At 31.7% G+C, this 22929-nt stretch overlaps 2 protein-coding genes across 3 annotated transcripts in view; one reads left to right on the top strand and one right to left on the bottom strand.

The window, feature by feature from the left end:
- The window catches only part of LOC128892326 (neurotrimin-like), a 276285-nt gene extending 267430 nt beyond the window's left edge, over nt 1-8855 (top strand). Inside the window, exons 10-11 of the mRNA XM_054152691.1 lie at nt 3497-3598; nt 7252-8855. Coding sequence (XP_054008666.1) covers nt 3497-3598; nt 7252-7463 — 314 coding nt within the window. The 3' untranslated portion in view covers nt 7464-8855. The remainder of the gene's footprint in view (nt 1-3496; nt 3599-7251) is intronic.
- A 6635-nt stretch (nt 8856-15490) lies between these two features.
- Nucleotides 15491-22929, bottom strand: part of LOC128892329 (neurotrimin-like) — a 28305-nt gene continuing 20866 nt past the window's right edge. The window contains exons 6-7 of one of the 2 annotated variants that reach the window (XM_054152694.1): nt 20139-20204; nt 15491-19052 (exon numbers count right to left, since the gene is read on the bottom strand). In XM_054152694.1, the coding sequence (XP_054008669.1) occupies nt 18886-19052; nt 20139-20204 (233 nt within the window). In that variant the 3' untranslated portion in view covers nt 15491-18885. The remainder of the gene's footprint in view (nt 19053-20138; nt 20205-22929) is intronic. The other variant, XM_054152696.1, reaches the window with a different exon arrangement.

Below are 22929 nucleotides of genomic sequence, written 5' to 3'. Positions count from 1 at the left end.
TACTCAATTGTTCCTAACTCCGGTATTTATTCATAGATTTTCTTCAACAAAACTTGTTTTCTTCGTAAAAGTGCGATCTATACGTAGACAATAAGAAATTAGAAATAATTTGACAATTTCTATTTTTTCATGGCGATGAAAGAAATTTTTGTGTTCAATTTTAGCCGAAAAAATCGAAATTTCTCATATTTTTTGGCCCGTGACACTTAAACTATTGAACCGATTGGAAAACAATGTGAAAAACAATTTTTGGAAAATCGACTACCTTTTTTTATATGGCATCTTGCGCGACTCAATCGGATGTTTCTAACTCGAGATATGGGCTAAAATGTGAAGGTATATCAGAAAAAAATTGAAAAATGATTCAAAATTCATATAAAAAAATCTGTCCATAGAAAAATTTTTTCTTGCGATTTTCGAGTTTAGTAGACCAAAATACATAAGAAAAAAATTGTGGCATTGAATATACATTTTGGTTGTTAACAAATGAATTATTACATCCTGATTTGAGACGTTTTTAGATTCTTTTCTAGCTGTGCTCTCAGTCAGATTTTACATCAGAATTTGTATAATTCCGCACAGAGTGTTAAAGTGTAGATACCGACGCTGTCGTCGGTAACTTTGCCACACGTTTGTCGCTTTATAGAAGGAAAATATAAAATTCGTTAAAAGTTACATGTTTCATATGAAACAGTGCATGTGAATAAATATAATGGGACGTTTGTTACGTGGATCATCTCGTCGAGTTGCCGATATGTATCACTTTTTGAAATGGTGAGTGTTGAGGTAAATCGGTTATAAGGTATACTAAGTCTAAATAAAAATGCTAACAAAGAAAAATCGTGTTTAAAATTGAAATGCCCGTCTTTCTACATCATTATAGGAAACAAGACTTCAACTCAACTTCCTTCAACGCAACGATCGTTCCCTTCGCTTATAGTCATAATGGCATTATGAGTCCAATATTAAATGTAGATTATAATCATTTAAAACCCAATTTTATATTGCAGCATCTGTTGAATTAGAAATAGGAACGGGAAACAAAATAATGAGTTGACTTTCGAAATAGAGATGATATAGTGAATGTGATAAATTCTGGAATAATTATCAAATTCACCGCTGATCTAATACAGAGTGGAGAAAAAGTATGGAAACCCTTAGAAACGCGAGTCTAATGATAAAACAAACTTCAAAGGTCATACTTTAGATAACTTTCAACGAGGACTATAATGGCGACCTTGGATTTGACCTTGAATCACATTTCCCTTTTTTATTATTAACTTTTTTGTTGTAAAATTTTTACTATCATATTTCTGACATTTTTCCGATTAAAATGAGACTAAACACGATGTAATTCGGACGATATTTACCATTCATCTTTTTTAGTTAGTGTTCTACTAGAAGGATTGAAAATGACATTCTTAGGTGAGTGGATTCATTACAAAAATTAAGTATTAAATTATAAGTAAGGTTGTTTTCATAAATTCATTTGACATATATTTTTTTGTAGTTGCTAATATTCACTTTAATTAGGGTCAAAAACAGCCCCCAAAGCTGGAGGTGCAGAACATACTTTGTTGAATTTCTTGAAAACCATTAGAGATAGAGCTTTGCTGTAAATTAACGAAATTTATATTTTTTCCGAAAATTAGCATTATTTTGAAAATTACAGCAACTAATTTTTTAACTAACTGTATAATATTAAAACTTTCAAGGACGATAATACAACCAGCTCTTTTCAGCGTTCCCAGATATATTTCATATGAGAACATTTCATTGTTAGGTTGACAAGAGTTCTTGTCACAATCAGAGCTACCCCAATCTTTATAAATCGAAACGTAAAATAAGATTATTTTAAGTTATCGTTAACTTAAACAAATATGTGTATAAAACGCTGACGTTGAGAAACTTATACCTTTTTTTTTGTCAAAAAATGATCAAAAAGACCAGAAAATTGGATCTAGAATAAAATACTCCCTTAACAGAAATAATGATGATACATAATAAGTTGTTACAAGTAAATACAGGGTGTCCCAAAACTCGCGTAGGAGCCGGAAATAGGGGATAGCTGAGACAATTCTGAACAACAATTTCCTTTTCAAAAATGTCGGATGGGTCTTCGTTTAGGAGATATTAATAGAAAACCCCGACCAATCAGAGCGCGCGTACACCGTTGTAGCGGCCGTGGTAGCGAAGGCTATGCACTGGCGGCCGCGCTTGTACGCGAACTAGTGACTCGACGTGCATCGAAGCCATCGAAGGACATTGACGCGGCCGCCTAGCGAGTAGCCTTTGCTACCACGGCCGCTCCAACGGTATACGCGCTCTCTGATTAGTCGGGGTTTTCTGTTAATATTTCCTAAACGAAGACCCATCCGACATTTTTGCAAAGGAAATTGTTGTTCAGAATTGTCTCAGCTACCCTCCATTTCCGACTACTACGCGAGTTTTGGGACACCCTGTATATTGCAAATTACGTCGTGTTTGTTCTCATTTTAATCAGAAAAATGTCAGGAATATGATGTTAAAACTTTTACAACAAAAAAGTTAATAATAGACGAGTTTCACCGTTGCATTAAATTGTCTCATCGACATGGTCTGGTGTTTTCGCTCCATCCTCTCCTTTATTCGCTGTCCTTCTCTACGTTCGAAGCTCGTCGGCAAACATCACAGAATATTATCAATATAAACATCAGTGTCATATTACACTGCTCGGTGATCGAACTCCTCGACCCTCCAAGGGGTATACCCCTCAGTGGTGGGATGGTTTCTATGCATTTATGGTGGAGATGTTTGTGCATTTATGGAAACGTTACTGTATCTTGACTACTCTACAACACGGTTTCACTCTAATATAATAAGAAAATTACAAAATTGATCCCTTTATTTCGTAAGCAACAAAATTAGCGTGGTGACTAAACATTTTACGCGATGAATTTCTCGTCTCATAATTTACACCTTTAGCGACCAGAAGAAGTATTATATTCCACTACCACGAAGTTCCAGTATGCTTTCTTCGACGAATTAAACATTTATTAAATGAGCGGAATAGGTCCTGAATTCGACAAAGGCTACACTGCATTACTTATGATATTAAATTTCTTGTATAAATTCTACGAAAATGTAGTTTCCAGGCGATAGTTCTTCATACAGCAACACGAAGTCATTTTCGACATCTTATGTAATACTAAATTCTCATGAAACTTAAGTATCATATAGATTCATTTGCGAACTTATTCCAAAGAAGTTCAAAGTAACCCCATATTCGTGATACTTTTAAAAATGAAGTATCAAGACAAGATCTATAACGAGATTTACGATATTAATTCCTACTTTCGCAAACTTTATTGTGCACTTTCGACTTATCGTTTCACGAAGAATCTCCTTTTGGATTATATCGCTAACAGATCTCGCAGTATACACATTACTTATGTAAAAATGTTAGTGTATATAGCAATAGTATTACACACTGCTGACATTTGTGTTTAATTTTTAGTTGAAAATATTCAAAATTCGCGACAGAGACCGTTACCTAGCGCAGAACCCAGTCCTAATCAAATAACGGATTCGTCGTTGTCCAGTGTCATTAGACTAGATGGTATGTAATTTTTGTTATTATTAAATACTGTCGTGAATGTTGATGCTGCAAAATGGTGATGATATTTTTGAGACTAACTTTTAAGCTTTATCGAATGAACAGTAATATAATGACGATATAACACCTAAAATATGTATATAAATCGAAGGACTCACAAAGCTAGTTGAAATTAACGTGGTGGACCCATGATGAGAAATATTATTCAAGGTAATCTTTTGATGCACGAAACAAACAATCTTGACATCACGAAAATTTAGATAATATTTTCCATTCATGAGTAATATTTTCTTTAGCGTAAGCAATAATATGCAACCTGCATTGTAAGCCAGTACCGCATATGTATATAATATTTCTAACGAATATTTTTTTCTTAAATTGTGTTAGTTTACGTCGCATCTATTGCTTGGTCACTAGCGACGGGTAATTAGTGGAACTATGTATATGTATACTATTCTAGAGGTTAGTGTCTTCAAACTAGTTTATAGTGCTTAGCACATATTTTGCCAATTGTTTTCAAAATTTACCCGATATCCGTTAATGAAACAGTCTCAGGAATTATAAGAAATTGTAAATTGAAGCATTCGTTGATTACACTAGAAAGAAAACGGAATTAAAAAAAACAACAATTGACGAGTTCTTAATAAATTCTCAGGCAATATATGTACATGTACATACATTACGCGATGGCAATATTAAATTTCTTGTTTTATGAATTCCAATTATTCAACTATACTTTACTGATGCAATAGCATTTCATCACAATTTTCATTTACAAAGGACGCTTTAAATTTTTCTTCGTTAAATATACTTTAAATTCTTCTACGTTTTTTCCTGTTAAATACATACAGATATCAATTTCAACAATTGTGGTTTTCGTTTTATCGCTGCAATTGTGTGTTCTAGCAACTGTTGCGGTGTTGTCGAAACAAGTTTGAATATTCAAACACGTGCACTCGGGCTTACATGTTGCGATACCCTCCAAACAAAAATTGAATTAAACTTCCTGCATTGCGATGGTGCAGTAACATTCTCGCTTCGTCCAGCGATTCTCCAGATTGTGCAACTAGCATTGTGTTTTTTATAGATTACGGCTGCGAGTTTATTCCTTTATTTCAAATACGTAAAACCGCCTATAGTATTGGAATTAATCGGATTATATATATTGCGGTGAATGTGATAAATGCCATGATTATGCATTATCCTGATTAAAATTGATAAATGTGGTAAATTATGGAACACTTATCAATTGACCGGGTATATTATATAATCCCCAACTCGTAATGGGGAATGTGATAAAATTGTTAATTTATATACTGTCTACACTGTATGTAATAAAATGATTACATTGCATCCATTGTTTAGACATTTTGTACAGGGCTCGATAAAAATTTATTTCTCGTAAGCTTACGAAAATTTGTTGTTCGTTTATTTAGCGTGTATTATACGTTATGTATTTTGGCCTAAATGTACTCTCATCGAGGAAAGATGTAGAAAATGAAACAATTTCTTTTCGGAAATTTAATTGTCGATATTTTTTTGTCATGAATACAAATGAACAATTTGTCGCACATCAAAACCAATTTGCGTTATTGCATTGCTGTTTTCCGAGATACAAAGCTCCATTTTGACCTCCTTATTTTTCGGTTCAGATAACATATATTTACGAAAAGGACGGGTTAATTTTGTTCAGGTTCTGGTACAAAGAGACTCCATAGATGCACAGTTCCACATTTTACGGGACTGCTTACGATTTGAATGGTTCTACTTATCGGATTTAATTATAGAATTTCATCAAAAACTTTAAAGCGAACGAGAAGTGGAAACGGAGAGGGCGTATTTTAACGTAAATACGTTATGCCGCTTAGAGATTCCGGAAAACTTCCTTTTAAATCATCGCCACGCCGTAATGCGAGAACTTACGCACAGCAGGGTGAGAAACTTTTTGAAGGGAAAGTTTAAGAGAAGGCGTGAAATTTACCCGTGAACTTTCAGCAACGTGGCACTACGACGTACATCTTCCCTGAGGCGACAAACGCTACGCTCTCAACGGGATTTTTATGAAATCTCATGTGGTTTATAAAGTATTGCTTGAAATCTAATCGGATCTCTCGTTTGAAAAAACTTTCTTACCGATACTCTTTACATCTTTATTATTGGCATTCATTATTCGAAGCGAACTTGTAAGCCCAGAGTGACAGTAGCCAAATATTCATTCCCTATAGGTACACTAACGTCTCTAAAGTACACGTACTGGGATAGATTTAGGCTTACATAGATACCATTAAATATCTACACGATAAAACCAATATTTCTGCGCAAATAAATGTCTAGATTTATTGTTTGTAACATTAAATTTGTAAAACTGATTTTCGTCTCACTAAGGTAGCATTTTAGTATGTTTTCTATGAATTTATAATACATTTTAAAAACATGGAAACTGATGATAACATAGTTATTGACATTTAAATCATTTTAACGTTGCAAAGGTGGTTGTTTGAAAGTCATATTTTGTGAAGAATAGCATCATTGACACGATAATTTTTATCTTTCTTGTCGCAAAAGTTGACGTATGATAATATCTTATGAATGACACACCAAAGTGACGTTAAGTCTGAAAAATGTGCTGAAAAAAAACGAGATTCGACTGATATGCATAAAGTGTGGAATATAGTCGAGGAAGAAGCAGTGAAAGACAGGAAATGCGACCCGAGAAGGAGCATAATAAGCTCAGAATTTCTATCTGAATCTGTATTTTCAATGCGCATTTTCTTCATCAAATTATTCTCTTTCCATTTCTATTTTTGTCTGAAGTTTTCATTAAAATGTCAAATTGAATTTCCTCGAATTATACGTATTGGATATCGTTGTCTAATTGTTTTAAACATTACAGCACGATTATACATATCATACCGCGAGGAGATTTATTCAACTATTTACGATTGCTTGATTCAATCTATAAAGACGTTATATACATTCTCGAATTAAACATCGAAATAAACTGACTAATGTTAACAATTCCGTTACGCCATTTTTCTTTCATTTTCTTAAGTCCGTCGCTGTGGAATGAAACGGAGTAAATTACTTTAATGAACAGTTCAAATAAAATCACTTTGAATAGTAGAAACTTTCTACGAAATTACGCGTCGCTGGGCGAAGAAAACCAATGTTAGCTCAGCAATGACAGAAGGTTACAAACCGACTGTAGTCGTTTGTATGTAGTAAGTCAACAAAAGCCGACTGCAGTAGCTAAAGGGTTGGAAGAGCGAAAAAGGTTAGAAGGCAAAGTGTGCAAGGTCATAATTGAAGAACGTAAAGGTAATAGATAATTCATATATCGATGGCTTACAGTGCAGATATATTGTATTTTCATATTTTTCGAAAGATCAAACTCAAATGTTACTACAAAAAAAATAATACAAAATTATGCAATTATATCACAATAACAATAATAATAATAGAAGATGATCGTGCAATATTTAGTTTAATACAAAAGGGAAATTATGATAATTTATCAACGAGTAATAAGTTTTTCCTGTTGAGTCGAATAGATTGAAATTTTGTTGAATTTATCGGGAGACACCCACGAGATTATTATTATTTACAGTTCTATATTGGGAATTATGATGTATAACATGTCAATCATATTTTCTTAGATATACGGCTTCATGGCAGAGCTAGCAGCGATGGCTACAATGGCGCTGAAAACGATGTAACGTCAAAGGGACGAAAAAGTATCGACAGCGAGATACGACCACGAAGAATCGACAACACGGCGCAATCCATGTCATCCAGGGGTACTAGCTCGAATTTTCTGGCACAATCTAGAGCGGCCATCTGCATAATCCTACTATCTACCCTGTCGTAGTCGCGTCAGTGTCTACCAACGAAAAGAATGGTTATTCGAGGAAAATCCTTCGGGGATCAAGATTCGTCCTGTTCATCGTCATTTATCTCATCCACGAAAGGGATCAATTAATGGGTGTGAATCGACAACGTAATCATCATAACTGTTGCGACTATAATATCCGAAGCTAAAATCTTTTAATACGAGGTTTACTTTTCTCGTTGACGATATTTTTACACCTTGAATTCATTGGAAGAATTTGTAGATAATATTTCAAATCGAACTAGTTTTAGAAGACACGGGTATGTTTGAATTCTTAATCTTAATTAATTTCTCATTTATTACCTATATTTATCGAACAACAATGAGCCACGCACCCATCTGCCAAATTGTTTGTTCCTATATCATTCAGCAACTTCGCTAATGTAATCAAATATTTTAAATTTTTCAAGCGTGAACATGGTAATGATAAAAATTGGTCTTGCGAATTGGTTTTGTAGAAAAACCTTTTTTATCATCCTGATGAAGGTTAGAGTTCTCGTTGTTGTCCGATCCAATGGACGACTAATGTTGCTAACGTGAATTTATGAACTTAATTATTAAAGTCATAAAAGAAAACAATTCTTAAATTATTTCATGGAAAATGATTTACTTACCGTTGTCAGATGTACATATTACTAGTTGTAAATTAATCACGAACTCCATCTAAATATTATTAATTATTACAAAGACGATTGTCCTAAGAGTTTGTCAAAAATTATTTAGCACCTTAATGCGTGTAGTCTCATGATCTACTTTGTATTTTTCAACAGTCAACGCTCCACAATTTATTTTTAGAAATGATTGCACTTCGGAATTTCATTTATAAATGATTGGATAACATAAATCGATTGAGACAAATTATTGAAAATACCAGGAGAGTACATCTTTTTGAGTTGTTTGAGGATTTGCTGGTATCATACATCATGTAGTACTTACGTTTATCGAGCCACTTTTTAAAACGAGATAGCATTCCCATTATGTTTTTAAATGGAACACATATTACGGTATGTTTGAAAGTTTTTTTAGAAATATTCATTTCTTATCAAATATATCAACCTCATCGATGGTTCATTAATCAACCGAATAAGGCAAGAAATCATTCTTGCTCTTTAGTAACTACAAAATTAAGAAAAATAACACATCAAAGCAACCACGATAGATGCTAGAAATCATTGTGTCAAATATTTAAAACGTTAACTTTAAAATATGAAACAGACGAATTTTAACCCCACCCCTATAATCATTTTTATAGCACTTTATGCGAGTCACCTTGTAAAAATGATAAGGAGTGTGTTGTAGAATGATATATTACGCGTATTAGGCGATTTTGACATATTACGTAATACTTATTCGGGGTTTAACGCGTTAAGAAAACGATCATACCATACGTTTTCTACTTATGTATAGTTTGCGATGAAAATTCATAAGTATGACTTTTCGATGGATAAACAACCATTATTAAACAAAGATACGTATTTTTGTATTTCATCGTGTCAGATATTTTATCATTTTAAATCGTATATCTCTAAATCGTAATGACAATGTATTTCCAACGAATAGAATGGAATAAAAGTCTGTTCTACGAGTATTATTAATGGAAATTTTGTTCCAATATAGGTAGTACAAACAAAATTTATGTTGTATTAAGCTATGCATAGACGGTATTACATTTCTCAGCGTTTGTAAAGTCCTCTATTATAATACATAAATATATACAAATTTAAGGATATTATAAATTAATCGCATAGAAATGGCAAATTTTATATATTAGTGTAGGTATCTTCTTTGAGTAGTGAAATATTCAAACTAAGCAGTTCATCCGAGAATTTTATTTTATTTTAAAGCTGTTCAATTACTGATATTGAAATCAATCTATACAGTTATCCAACCCGTTCAAGTTATCTATATTCGTACGTTATATATTTTTAAGTAGTGAAATATTCAAATGAAAATTTCATTCTGTTTAGGAAAATTATTCGTTTATGTTAAACGTTTGTGTTTAAATGATAAAAGTCTTTATTATTAAATTATTGAAAGTATATTACTAAATAAATGTATTAATAGATATATTAATCACTTTTAAAATTTCTTATTGATCGTGGCATTTTTTTAATTCAAAAGAATTTAATACGATTTTAAATAAAATCTCAATATACGACTTTATTATACGTAGTAGTACCAACGAAGGTTTTCGAAAAATAAATTATCGTAGAAAAAATATGGTCATTGTTTTAAATAAAAACAACTTTAAGTATTTTTTAACTAATTATCTGATGTTGCAGTATTATCCAGTACTGCAGCTTAACGGCTGTTCCCTTTATCTGTTTTGCCCGATATTATCGATTTCTCTTTTCTTTCTTTCTTTGTTCGTCAGGTGAAAAGCTCTGAAATCATACGCATCGTTAGTCAAATGAGATCCTTTCATTTCCGTCGGTTCTACAAGCGGAAATGATAGAACTCTTTACCGGTGCACTTTCGTTCGATAGTTTCACGGAACGTTTCTTACCTGTGATTATCAAAGTTGAAGATCGCCTCTCATTTTATGTTCTACCTTTTCGCGTTTCCACTTCTCCAGTGACGTCGTTTATCTAAGAGACACAATAAAATGCAAACGCCTTGGTCTGTAAAAGAAAGACGTTCTCAACTGACAATTACTTTAATCCTTTCATGTTAATTAGCGAATATTAATTTGCGTTGCTGGTAAACACGTATCTATGCTAACTCGTACAATCAACAGATTTGCCGTTCACACGAACAATTTGACGAGTTAATGCATATTCGGCCTAATCGATGTATAATTTAATTAGCGTATCATCATGTGCGAGTGCTACATGTATGCGTACTACGCAATATTACTTAGGCTAATAAGGGAGAATAGCGTGCACCGATAATGCATTGTATCCATATTGCTAGCCGTAGAAGAAACGCAATACAGCGTATTCGTTGAAACGATTCTGCATAAATAAAGTGTGTATGAAAACGGATGAGAACATGTATGTGTATATTATAAAACAAGTTTCAGCGTTGGGTGATTAAATATTTGAAAGGTGATGAGCGATGAAATTTGTGACCGAGAAATACAGATACAAGCAACAATGTATAAAATCGAAGAAACAACGTTATGTGTAAATTTTCTTCCTAAAAGTAATGATTTGCATATATCTGTAAATATGATAAGAATATAACATTACAGGAGTATGAAAATGTCTATGTACTACTTAAATTAGTAAAAATTAATTTGTACATATTATTCTGATATGAGTTTGTGTATAAAATACGTATCGTTTGTACATGTGCTTGTTACACTAAACATTATTTGTTCACTCGAATACACGTGGCTGTAAAACGAACACTTACGTTAAGAATTTTTTTATATTAAGGCCCAAAACATCAAAACATTTCATTAATTTCCAATTTCAAATTTATGCGAACAACATTTTTAGTTTTAGTTTTGTTATTCTAATCGTTAAATTGACTTCGTATTTTACTTTCCGATTGTGTTGTATACAAATGGTTTAGTCAATTATCAAACAAATCATTCTATGCATTGGATCTCGTGATTATCATCACGTGCATTGTAAATATTAATCATAGGCAAATATTGCGTACACGCTCATTTGTTATTAAAGTCCGGCAAATGAATTGACTTGCGAAGCATCTCGCCCGAGGCGGGAATATTTAACTCGAATAGTAGATAACGGATAAAACCAACGTATAGAGATTTACTCCTGACATACATTCGACCTAATAGTTACAGTTTTAGTTGTCTATTCTCGAATATTGCGTATAAATTTAATTTTATGGTCTGAATTGTAATTTCAATTCTAAAGAAATTATATGAGATTATTGCGCATGTCTAGCCTGGTAGCTCTCCTCCAGCCGAGTCGATTGTTTCATTTGCCGAACGTTAGAGCTGCGCACTGTAAAGTAACAATTAATGTCGTCAACGATGAACAGAAGAAGTTGTTTGTATAGTCTACTATATTTCGATAACAATCAATCAACAATCAATAAACAATTGATTACTGAAAAGTTAGTTATACGTCTGAAACATCAATATCGTCAATAATCTTGTATAATAACTTTCGCAAGTTTAGAAATATTAACTTGCTAGTGTTAAAATAGACATATCATAGGTTGCCATTATTAAGAAACAAAACATGTTCAGCTATTGTTTGTAATACATTATTGAATAATTCCTTTACTAACATTTTCAATCTGCTTTATTAATAGGAGAAACGTTAGTTCTAAACAAGAAATCTAACTTTGAATAATAATAGTCTGCTTGTCGTTGACGATATTTATTGTAAAATCTGTACATACGCATAGCAAGGTAGACAAAAATAACACACTAGTTTCGGTTAAGTTATATCGAACGTAGTAATTCTCAACGTGGTGGATAATATCCTTTTCCTTATAAGGAACACTTGCGAGATTAGTTTCAACTCCTGTGTTCTCTAAAGATTGTATGCAATTTTCGTAAACAAAAGCTAATGTAAAATATCTTGCCGTCAGTGCAGATCTAGTTCGAATGTATGTCCGACTGAAAGAAAATTATGGTGATTGAATAAATCGGTAAATATTTAGTTTATTGCGTGTAAGCGACTAATTCTATGTATACGTTCGTACATTTTTTCTACAAATGTTGACATACACAGTATCAAGGTTCACTCTGTTTATTGTATTACATACGAATGCGTACAAGTGAAATTACGAATGATTTTTACAAATAAACTAATTAGCATAGACCTAAAATAAGTTCATAGTGATACAATGTAGGTAAAAATTAAGAGAAATTTATGTTTACAGAATCTTCTCTTGTTAAAAGCATGATCCCCTTTTATGCATTCGTCTTCCTATCAATTTTAAATATACTTTTGTCACAGACGTGTTGTGTGCGATTATACTGTAAAATAGCACAGCAAAAATCGATTATAGAATCTTGAAGTAACTTAGCTAAAATCTGTACTATAAGTAATTAAAGAAAGTAATTTATATTGAAAGTATATTATTTCTCTTTTATAAACGGTACCTACCTTTCAGAACACCAATGAGCATTTCAGCGTACATGGTTTTTCATTTAGAATTAATTAATGTACTTTTTATGTAGATTCTGGTTTTCTTGGTTCATCCTTCATTACTTTCAAGAAAAGGAAAAAATGTACTAAGAACGAAAAGTTTCAAAGAAATTTTACCACGATCATCGAAACATTTAAAAGAATATATTGTAATTCGCGCTTATCTAATTAGATGTCGTTAAAGATGAAATAAATTCAAAACAAAAGTATGTGGTAAACTTATATTTCTTGTATACATGGACAATGGAAAATCTTCTAGTCTCGACAGAGCTTGTAAAACTAGATTGTGTGTTGAAAGCAGGACGTATGGCGCAACCATATTGCGAAAGCAATAGCAAATAATCGCGCGATTTGATGAAGTTATTTTCGGTTTTTTCGATTGTTTCGAACATGAACTGCAATTCGCGATACAAATTACATCTATTTTTCAAATCAAACAAGTAATTAAGTCATTGTTAAACGAAGGTATATATATTATAATAATATATAATATAATAATAATATATATATTATTATTATATATTATATAATATATATTGTAACAAGCTAAAGTCAGAAAAATCGATTATCATATTCTTATGATCTTTTTCAAAACATAGAAACTCTCACGTTCTTGCGTGGGCACATATCATCTTTTCCATAAACGAGGACAAAAATTTCGCATTAGAAGTTTAACAGCACATATTAATAAATATAACTCATAAATAAATATTATATAATATATATAATAATGTATATATATATATAATATATATATAATAATATATATTATATATTATTCATTTATGAGTTATATTTATTTTCATTCGCGTATATTAATGTACTATATACTATTATATATTATAGAGGCATATATAGTTACGCCACTACATAGCAGGGCAACGCATTCTATCTGTACACTACAAAGTATCGCCTTACTTTCCTATATGCTCGTTTAACTTATTTCCACTTTTTATGGTGCTTAACTTCTACTTACAAGCATTCATATTGTTCGCTTTTGTTACAAATCTCACAGTTTCGCATCACAATTAATTACATCGATCATTCAACGTCGGTTCGATGGTATCTACAATGCTGATAATACAAAAGTATCTATTACTTTCTATGCACAATTATTCATAATTGTTGCAATTACTAAAATTCATTTACAAATATTCGAATATACCAGGGGAAATCGATTTTGGTTAAAAATTTCATTAGAATTTGTATACAATTTTGTACAGAAATAATTCTTGTAAAATATATGCAATTATTAATAATGTAGCAGTGTTAGGGCATCCCAGACAATTTTGTGTATTTTAATCATCTTTGTTTTCTGTTATAGCACCAAAATAAACTATACGTATTAATACATTGCTGGAATAATCTTTTTATTCTGACTATAAAAGAATATCTTGCATGCCCTTGTCTTTTGAATGTTTGTTTGTTTCATAGTTAGAGCAAGTGACGTAAAAGCTAATTTTAGTGCTTTGACGCCATAGCCGGAAACAAAATTTAGTACTTCTATCTAACTATCAAAGCGGGTTCAGAATATTTTGCATCCCAAAAGCAATGTAATATTAGAGAGGAATACGATTCCTCTTAGAACAATGGCGAAAGATCATAGATCATCTTTCTTGAAATGATATTTGCCGTTCTTATCGCTGAATTAATTAAGGTATAGAATTATGCAATATTTTGAGACACTTTAATGTATGATTTGCGACAAATAACTTATATATAAAAATAGAACTATATTTTATAAAGTATGTGGTACTGTGTAACAGTGAATACAAATGTCAAGCAATGATAAAATAAATTCGATTCGCTTACTTTTATTACAGAGCTATGCTTTTCTTCACGAATATCTTCATTTTCAATATGAAATATAATAGAATACGTGTTGCTGTAGGGCAGACAATAACTCATTAAAACTAAAGTAAGAATATAGCAAATCATAGTCTGATTTACAAGATATCATATCTAAGCTAAATTTGAAGATAATGAAAGAATACAATAGTGGTGACTTTATTGCATTAAATAAATTATCCAGAACACTCAATTTCATACGCATTACTTCAAATATGTATATGTGTGATAATTACTGAAATAGTAACTCGCAATTATCGCAATTATTAATTGACTTTTCTAAAGAGGGTCCTTACATATAAATGAGGATCTTTTTATTATATGAGAACACAGACAGTTGATATGTTTTGTTGAACGTGTATCTATTAATGTTAGTTATTTATTATATCCATTTTGTAGCGTAAATTTCCCACGTCAAGCATTTCACGTAAACAATGCGTTACAGAAGTGCAAAATAAATAATATCTGTTCAGCCGTGTTACTTAGATATGTAGACCTTGATAGTAATACAAGTGGTCATTAACTATATGAACGTCGATCAAATTTATTCTAGTCTGCTATTTTTCTAAATAGCTTGTTATGTTTACACATGCCAACTAATATCATTCGGCACACTATATAAAAATGATTGATTAAGGTAAAATAACTAATCAGTTTTTAAATAAATAGAGACATAATTTGTAACAAGCTAAAGTCAGGAAAATCGATTATCATATTCTTATGATCTTTTTCAAAACGTAGAAACTGTCACGTTCTTGCGTGGGCACATATCATCTTTTCCATAAACAAGGACAAAAATTTCGCATTAGAAGTTTAACAGCACATATTCATACCCAAATAGCACAGGGACATCTTATGTACGTCCATAAGACGTCCGGTACTGGACGTCCAGATAACGATCAAAAGTCCCCTGAACGTCTTGTGAACGTCCCTGGAACGTCCCAGTTACATCGCAGGACGTCCCTGGGATGTCTGGGGTGGACATTCTCTGTACGTCCATGGGACGTCCGGTGCTATCTGGGATAATAATATTAATTAATTAATTAATATTAATTTACCATTGTAAATAGTGTATTTTATATTCGAAAAAAAATATTCTGTTCTACATATTGAATAAATATTATATTATAAATAATATTTAATATACATAATATTAATAAATAATATTTATTTTGTTTAAAAAAAAGTATTTTTCCCTAAATCTAGAAAGTTCAGAACGGACGTCCCTGGGACGTACAAAATTTAAGTCCCATGGACGTTCGTAGAACGTCCCGGGCGGACGTCCCTGGGACGTACAGAATTTAGGTCCCATGGACGTTCGTAGGACGTTCCGGGCGGAAGTCCTGGGACGTACAAAATTTACGTCCCATGGATGTCCTAAGGACGTCCGACAACGGACGTCGGACATTTGGACGTAGACTGGACATAAAATGGACGTCCATGGGACATCTGGTGCTATCTGGGAATATTCAAAGTAATTGAAAATGAACATTCTCATACCTTAAGAACTACTATAATACTATCATACACTCGGTTACCGCTTGTTTATTTAACGTATCTACATATATTTTAGATTACTCATGTAAAACTAGTAAGATTCAAAATTAAATTGTAGAAATCGACAGATAGTCCAAATGTTTAACGTATATTCGCAACAAAGTACGTGAAGTTTACAAGTAAATGGTATTTAAGTGATAACTGATAGAAACTTTAACGGTGAAATTTGAAAATATTACAATATCGATACTTTGAGAATTAATTAAGTGTTCCGATTGTTATTTTCAGACTACTGGATTATTTCCTTAACTGATTCTTGAAAATATTCATTATCTGTAAGCATTAATCATTTTTATTCTTCTTGGATAATTTACAAATTACTCGTTAAACAATCAAAGTAAAGGTAGATTATCTTTTGATATTTTATTACATGTGGTAGCAGCTTTCGGAAACAATCCGTGTTCTCAGATATGCTTTATGTCTTCGAATAATAAATTTTATCTCAAAGTAGAATGTTATATTACACATAACATAGCGAGCAATCTCACTATTCCCCCTTGATATTATCTCTTATTCTATTTATTTGCTAGAACTAAATAATCAGCTTCACTTCTCTTTAAATATTTCTACTGAATATATTTAAGGGCATTCATTCCTATTCAACGTGAAATAATTAAGTCTAGTTCATAAACATTTTGAGCAACCTGTATATGAAATGTACAAATTATTACATTCAGATTTATACCATAAACTGTCAATTCTTATTTTGTTTGCCTAAGGATAATTCGCTTTAAGAAATAGTGGTAATGATTAAAATATGTCCATCTTAATGTAAACGTTACGTAGGTAAATTGAAATTAGTATGTAAAAAATATCCAAAAAAAAAACCGAAGAGGGTATGGCACATTTCAATTTGTATGAAGTAAAGTAGATTCGTCTTCACCTATTCAAGTCAATCAACTCTTGTCTGAAACATTTTTTTATATATCCAATGATTTATAAAACAGTCGTATTTAAATGAGTTACCGTGTATATTCTGATTCATTCGCATGCTGTAACAGCGAATAAATTTTCCTGATATGGTAATTTTGTAATATTGTTCTACTTTGATACGTATAGTAAGGATATGAGAGAAAATAGATGGAAATTTATACAGTACCGCTAGAAACTAGAAACATGAACCAATTAATAATGAACGCATCCCGACGAATGATATCAGAATGGTGAGTTAAGAATTAACTAGCTGAGTAATAAATACATTTTTAACTGGCTATTATTTACCAATCGGTTAATAAATTATCAGACATGAAATCCGAATCTTAATACTTGACACAAGAATTTCAATTTTAATTTCATATGTTGAAGCGATCCATGATTTTCCGACCCCTGCGATATTTAAAAATTTGCTCAGCCACAAGTTGTTTAATGCAGTTTAAAGAGCATCGAAACAACGCCCTCAGTCTTTGGATAATACTATTCTCCATAATACACTATTTATAGTATGTTATATACACACATGCGATATGCTATACAAATATGATACATGGAACATGTTATCTTATGTGTAATCGTATATAATATACATATATCGAGTATATATGTATATGTACAGTAATTTATGTGTTGGATTATTTTTTTCAGTGAACAGTGTCTTTGGTACAAATGCGAATTATGGAGCCTTCCACCGACGTTGTTGATACAAGTTATTAAGCGTTCACTATTAGGTGTATATTTATAAAATTGTCCTCATCTACTATTTTACATATCAATCATTTCCTTAATGTATTGTAGTATGATTTTCTTTAGATAAAAAATGAAAAAGGGTTATCTTTTAGAGCATTAATCAATTATAAGGCTTTACATTTCTTTGAAAACTCAAATATAAAAAAATTAGTAAATTGATTCATCTCTTCGCTTCGATTCGACTTGTACAAATACAATTTATGAACCTTTTTCTTTTCATAAGTACTTATGTGAGGAAAATGTCTACAAATATGTAGCAATGAAGAATGAAGTTTTCTAATGTATGTTTCAAGTACGAGAAACTATTCCAGACATCAAATTAACATTTACTTTCCTTATTGATTTCTTTATTGTACTTTAGTCCTGATCTCCTATTCTTAGACGTTTTTTATAATACATACCTATATTATAAGAAACGTATAAATAATAAATATAATTATTTATTAGCTATCCGTTAGAATGACTTCACACATCCGCTACCTCGGTAGTCATAAATAATAAATAATTAGTCCTAGTATTTTTCACAATACATACCGTTTTACATAAGAAGGACGTTACCTCTTGGTAGCGATCATTAAAACAAAGGAATCGACGAAAATGCTTGATACTCTCATAATAGAAGTTACGAGAAATTATCTAGAAAAAATGTTTGTGACACTTTTTAGAATGTTATCTTGAATTTCGCTGGCATCATAAAAAGACAACGGATTATGCACGTTGTATTTAACACTGTACGCAAGTTCATTATTACATTCACGAACTATTTAAATATAAATGACTACGCAAGAATTAGCGAGGAATTAGTTTTTGTTGCTGACTAGTTTTAAGAACCATCATTGAATGTAATACTTGTAATTAAGCGTGAGGAAGGTTTTCTGTACTCATCGTGCAAACTTACTAACTCAATAATCGTTAACGCAGAATTCTCTTGTGTTCGTTATTGTTCGTGCTACACATTAAACGCTACGTGTTGTTTCCACGGTAAAGAATGACATTCCACTCTTGATCTACCGAACTACTGTTTACGAATAATTTACGAATAATTTACGATACCTAACATCGTTAAACGATATAACGTTACCTTATACTACCGTGTAAGTGGTCAGCGGAATTCATGATACTTATCCTGGAATGGAGTCCCTGAGCGATGGATTTTTTGATGGATTTATAAACTTTCGATGAATTGGGATCGAAAGAAAACTTTCTTGATGCGATAACATGATGATGGCTGATTCTTAAACAGGATGGAGCGTTCTTAACTGTGGATGGTGGTGGAGGTAAATGGTAAACGCGACCAAAACGAGGACCAGAGTGAAAGGGTTCTCCTTCGTCATCACTCCGGAATCGTCGTAATCATCAGCTTCGTTTCCGTCTGTTTCTTTCCGACCTCGCAACTTCAGATCTGTAAAAGTGAATTGCATCGTTATCGCGTTAATTCTTACTCGAAGAATATACAGGTTCTGTTTAGTGACTGGGCTACACTATAACTCTGTTTTCAGTAAACATAGTCAGAAATTATACGGGAAGATTTTATACGATCTTTATTATTTTATGATACGACGTTTCTACCAAGTACCTACTGCGTCAGTGGACTTTCAAAATGCACTTAAAAAGAAATAAAACTACCATATTTGTTTACATACATCTCTTGGTATATTTACACACATGTACATGCACGTATGTATGCTACGGTAAATGTGATAAATTATGGAATATTTTTCAAATTGACCGGCGATATAATATAATCACCAACTAGTAATGGGTGATGTGATAAAATTATTAATCCAGATACTATCTACACGGAAATACTGTCTCAGTAGATTTGGGGTTGTTGTTAGTGGGGGTGGCAACATTGAATACCGTTAAATATAATTTCAATCTCATAATGGAGAATGTGATAAATATCATGAGTGATTGAGTCCATAGAATAGAATACAACGCAGTGTTTTGAGTAGTTACTAGTCAGAAGAATAGTTTTTTGTTGGATACTATAACGTGAGAGGCTTCGAATAACAATATTTTATAATTTATAATTGAAAATTCAATTAATGATTATTTGAAGTCGCTGGTTATTTTAGCCATTAAAGGGTGAGAAGTATAACGGTTGAAATAACATTTGGAAGGTCTCGTGGGTAGTGACCGGCTGTAAAGATGTTAAATTGAAATTTTCAAAATTATTGAAAAATTGTATAATTACAAAATTTGAAAAGTACGTCAAAAATCTGAGTGCGTCAAGCTGTCTAAACGGAGGATGTAACCCTAATAGACTACGAAAAGGTTATTTAACATAATTTAATATAAAGGAAATAGAAATTATTTCATACTTTTAAGCAATAATATCTAGAATTGGTGAGTATTTCATACTTTTTAGTGCAGTTTGTATTAAACATCAAACATCAATCTTCTAACGAAGAGTTTTTAATTAGCTGCGATAGTTGCAATTAATAGTTACTGAAATAGGTGTTTGATTGTCTGGCTCTGTACCTACCTCGCTCTTTTAGCATGTCCTGATTTCCGTCAAAAATATCATTCTTCGATTTGTATCTCAATTTTCCTGCAATAAAAATAACATTAAAAGATTTATTGTCATTGAATTACGTGTTTTACGATATAGCAAAAGAACTGAATAAAATCACATGTATATCATTTATCGTTAAAAGCACCATTCTTCGGTATAACATTAGATTCTTTTAAACTGTACCATTTCACGATGTACAGTTCAATGAAGTAGTACATATTACAAATCTTTTAATATTTGCTTTTATTGTCGTACACACTTGAAATATTTCACTCCGTCCAATGTTATTATTTAACTTCTCTTTATAAAACATGGAGAGTAAGAAGGAAAAGAGAAATTGCGAGTTCTTGTTCCATTTATTCGATCAAAGAGCTTGAACCGGAGCTGACGTTAAATACGGATGAAGATGGAAAATTGTGGTTGGTTTTTCGTCGCTACCAGAACACCGATCGCACGTTTTCCTGAAGCAGGAGCCTAAGTACGTTTGTTTCGGTGAAAAATGCATCCTAGAGCCGTGTATTTTCTCAAGTAATGAGAGAAACGAACGAGGACAGGGTCGTTGGTGCTCGATAAGAGAAACTAGCACAAATTCTAGTAGAATTCAAGGTAAACCAGACAGTTTTGTTTGAAAATTGTTAAGGACTTTCGTTACGTTTCAGCTTACACGTTTTTAGTTTCTTCCCACGCAATTCCATTATTATTAGATAAAAATAAGTGTATTTTCTTATTAAAGAAACACGCGTTCCGTGTACGTGCTTAATCATTTTTATTCGTTCCTTTCACGCTTGAATATTTTTTCCTAAGCTCGATAAAATAATTTTAGCAAACGTAGTATAACTTAATTAAAGTTTCAACATTGAATAAGTGAAATAAGCTTCAAACAAATATTTAAAAATATATTTTCTCTGTACGATAAATTCAATATTTATTAAACCGTCGCATTTTCCGTGATTTATCGAGTGGTATAAAATGTTTATATCGTCCTCTGTTTTATGGGGTGGTAAATATTTGAAACAGTCCTGTCATTTATTTTCAATTCCTTTGTGTTTACTCACTCCATTTCATTATTGTCAATGGAAATTTGAGATCATCTGCGCGTAGAAAATATATTTAACTATTATAAAATAATGCAAAAGAATAACTCAAATACTTTTATGGAAAGTAAGTGATTAATCTTTTTAACTTTGTAAGTTGAACTTCTTTAAAATTAATATTTATACATTGCCAGTTTTCTTTCATTCTTTTAAGAATTAAAATAAATGAACAAATCTGCAAATTTCGTGTTTGATATCGACGGTTAACGCCTCATTAATTTACAACTAAATGCTGATATCGTATTTTGATCTTATAGGTTTATTCGTCATCAATGCTGCCATAGTTGAAGTAAGTTTCGAGGTAGATATTTCTACACATAGAAGTAGACAGTGTCCAATAAAGTTGACCTATGGCTCCAGACGGGCCTATAAATCTTCCATCGAACGCAACTTCGCCTCTCAATCTGTTAGCATCAAAATATTTTGCATATATCGATTCCCAGCTTTTGAGTGTGGACGCAAATATTGGTGGCTGATGAGCCAATAGTAAATCATGAATTTATAAAAGTGTTTGTAAACAGAATATTTCAAAAGTAAAGAGCTAAGAGTATGTATTTCGATCAATTATTTGTTACTTAACCTCTTCAGGGACGACTTATTTTGTTATTATCACATTTTTGTTCTCTTTATTATTGACAGTAATTCCAATCACATATAAAAAACTAAGCATCGACATATATGGCCAAGGGTGTGAGAAGAGGTTAATTCGAATGCATTTGTATAAAAACGACCGTTCTTTTCGTGTACTCTCTGCCTTATCTAAATAATTAAGCTACAAAGTGCTTTTTCACCATTTTAGACTATTTAACTTTTAGAGAGGTTAAAAGTTACCCGAAAATAACTCGTTTACTCTGAAAAACTTTACGCTATGCATGTTCCTACCTTAAATTACCCTCAAAGATGTCCATCAATTTATAAAACCTCTCTTTACGTTTCATATTTTCGTTTAAATAAATGAAAGTGTTCAACCGAATTCAATGATTTTGTATATAAATGCTACATATTCTTTAATGCACTTACATTTTTAAAAATAGTTAAAATATCTTCAACTATATCTGATTTATAACAATACTACTTATACAGCAGATACTAGATCGTAAAACTGAAGAAATGTTTCCATTGTTCGCGTTTAAAAAGAAAGCGTAAATGTAAATGCGGAATAAATGAAAAGAGATTTCACGGAGAATTATTTCAAAGGAAAGGAAACGATATATCAGACGATATGATTTAGGAAAGTCATTAAATCAAAAGAAAGTTAATAAATGTAAATATTGCACTGCTCGATTTTCTCAAACATAAAGAATATGTACTTGTACATGCGCTCTAAACTAATTAGATTGTTCAATTTAAAGTCTTCTCACAGCTATTGACTATTATATATTTTTCATGTATTGTTACTAAATTGTACAAATTTATATATTTAGCGATACCCATTTTTCACAGAATAAGTTTGAAACTGGAAGAAATATTGAATAAAATTGGTTAATTTGAATTAAGGAATCCTTTATACGCAATTTTTGAAACGGTTGAAAGCAGTTTTAGCGAATAATTGAATAGTAACATTTTAGTTAACGTTTATGTTCATTTTAAAACGGAACAAAATTTGGCAGAAGGCTTGCGTTTTACTCGAGAAGAGAAAAGGGTTGATGAACAAAGTGTGAGTTCAA

The sequence above is a fragment of the Hylaeus anthracinus genome, unplaced genomic scaffold (assembly GCF_026225885.1).
Source record: "Hylaeus anthracinus isolate JK02 unplaced genomic scaffold, UHH_iyHylAnth1.0_haploid 12002, whole genome shotgun sequence".
Lineage (NCBI taxonomy): Eukaryota > Metazoa > Arthropoda > Insecta > Hymenoptera > Colletidae > Hylaeus > Hylaeus anthracinus.
This window is presented reverse-complemented; position numbering and strand designations above follow the sequence as displayed.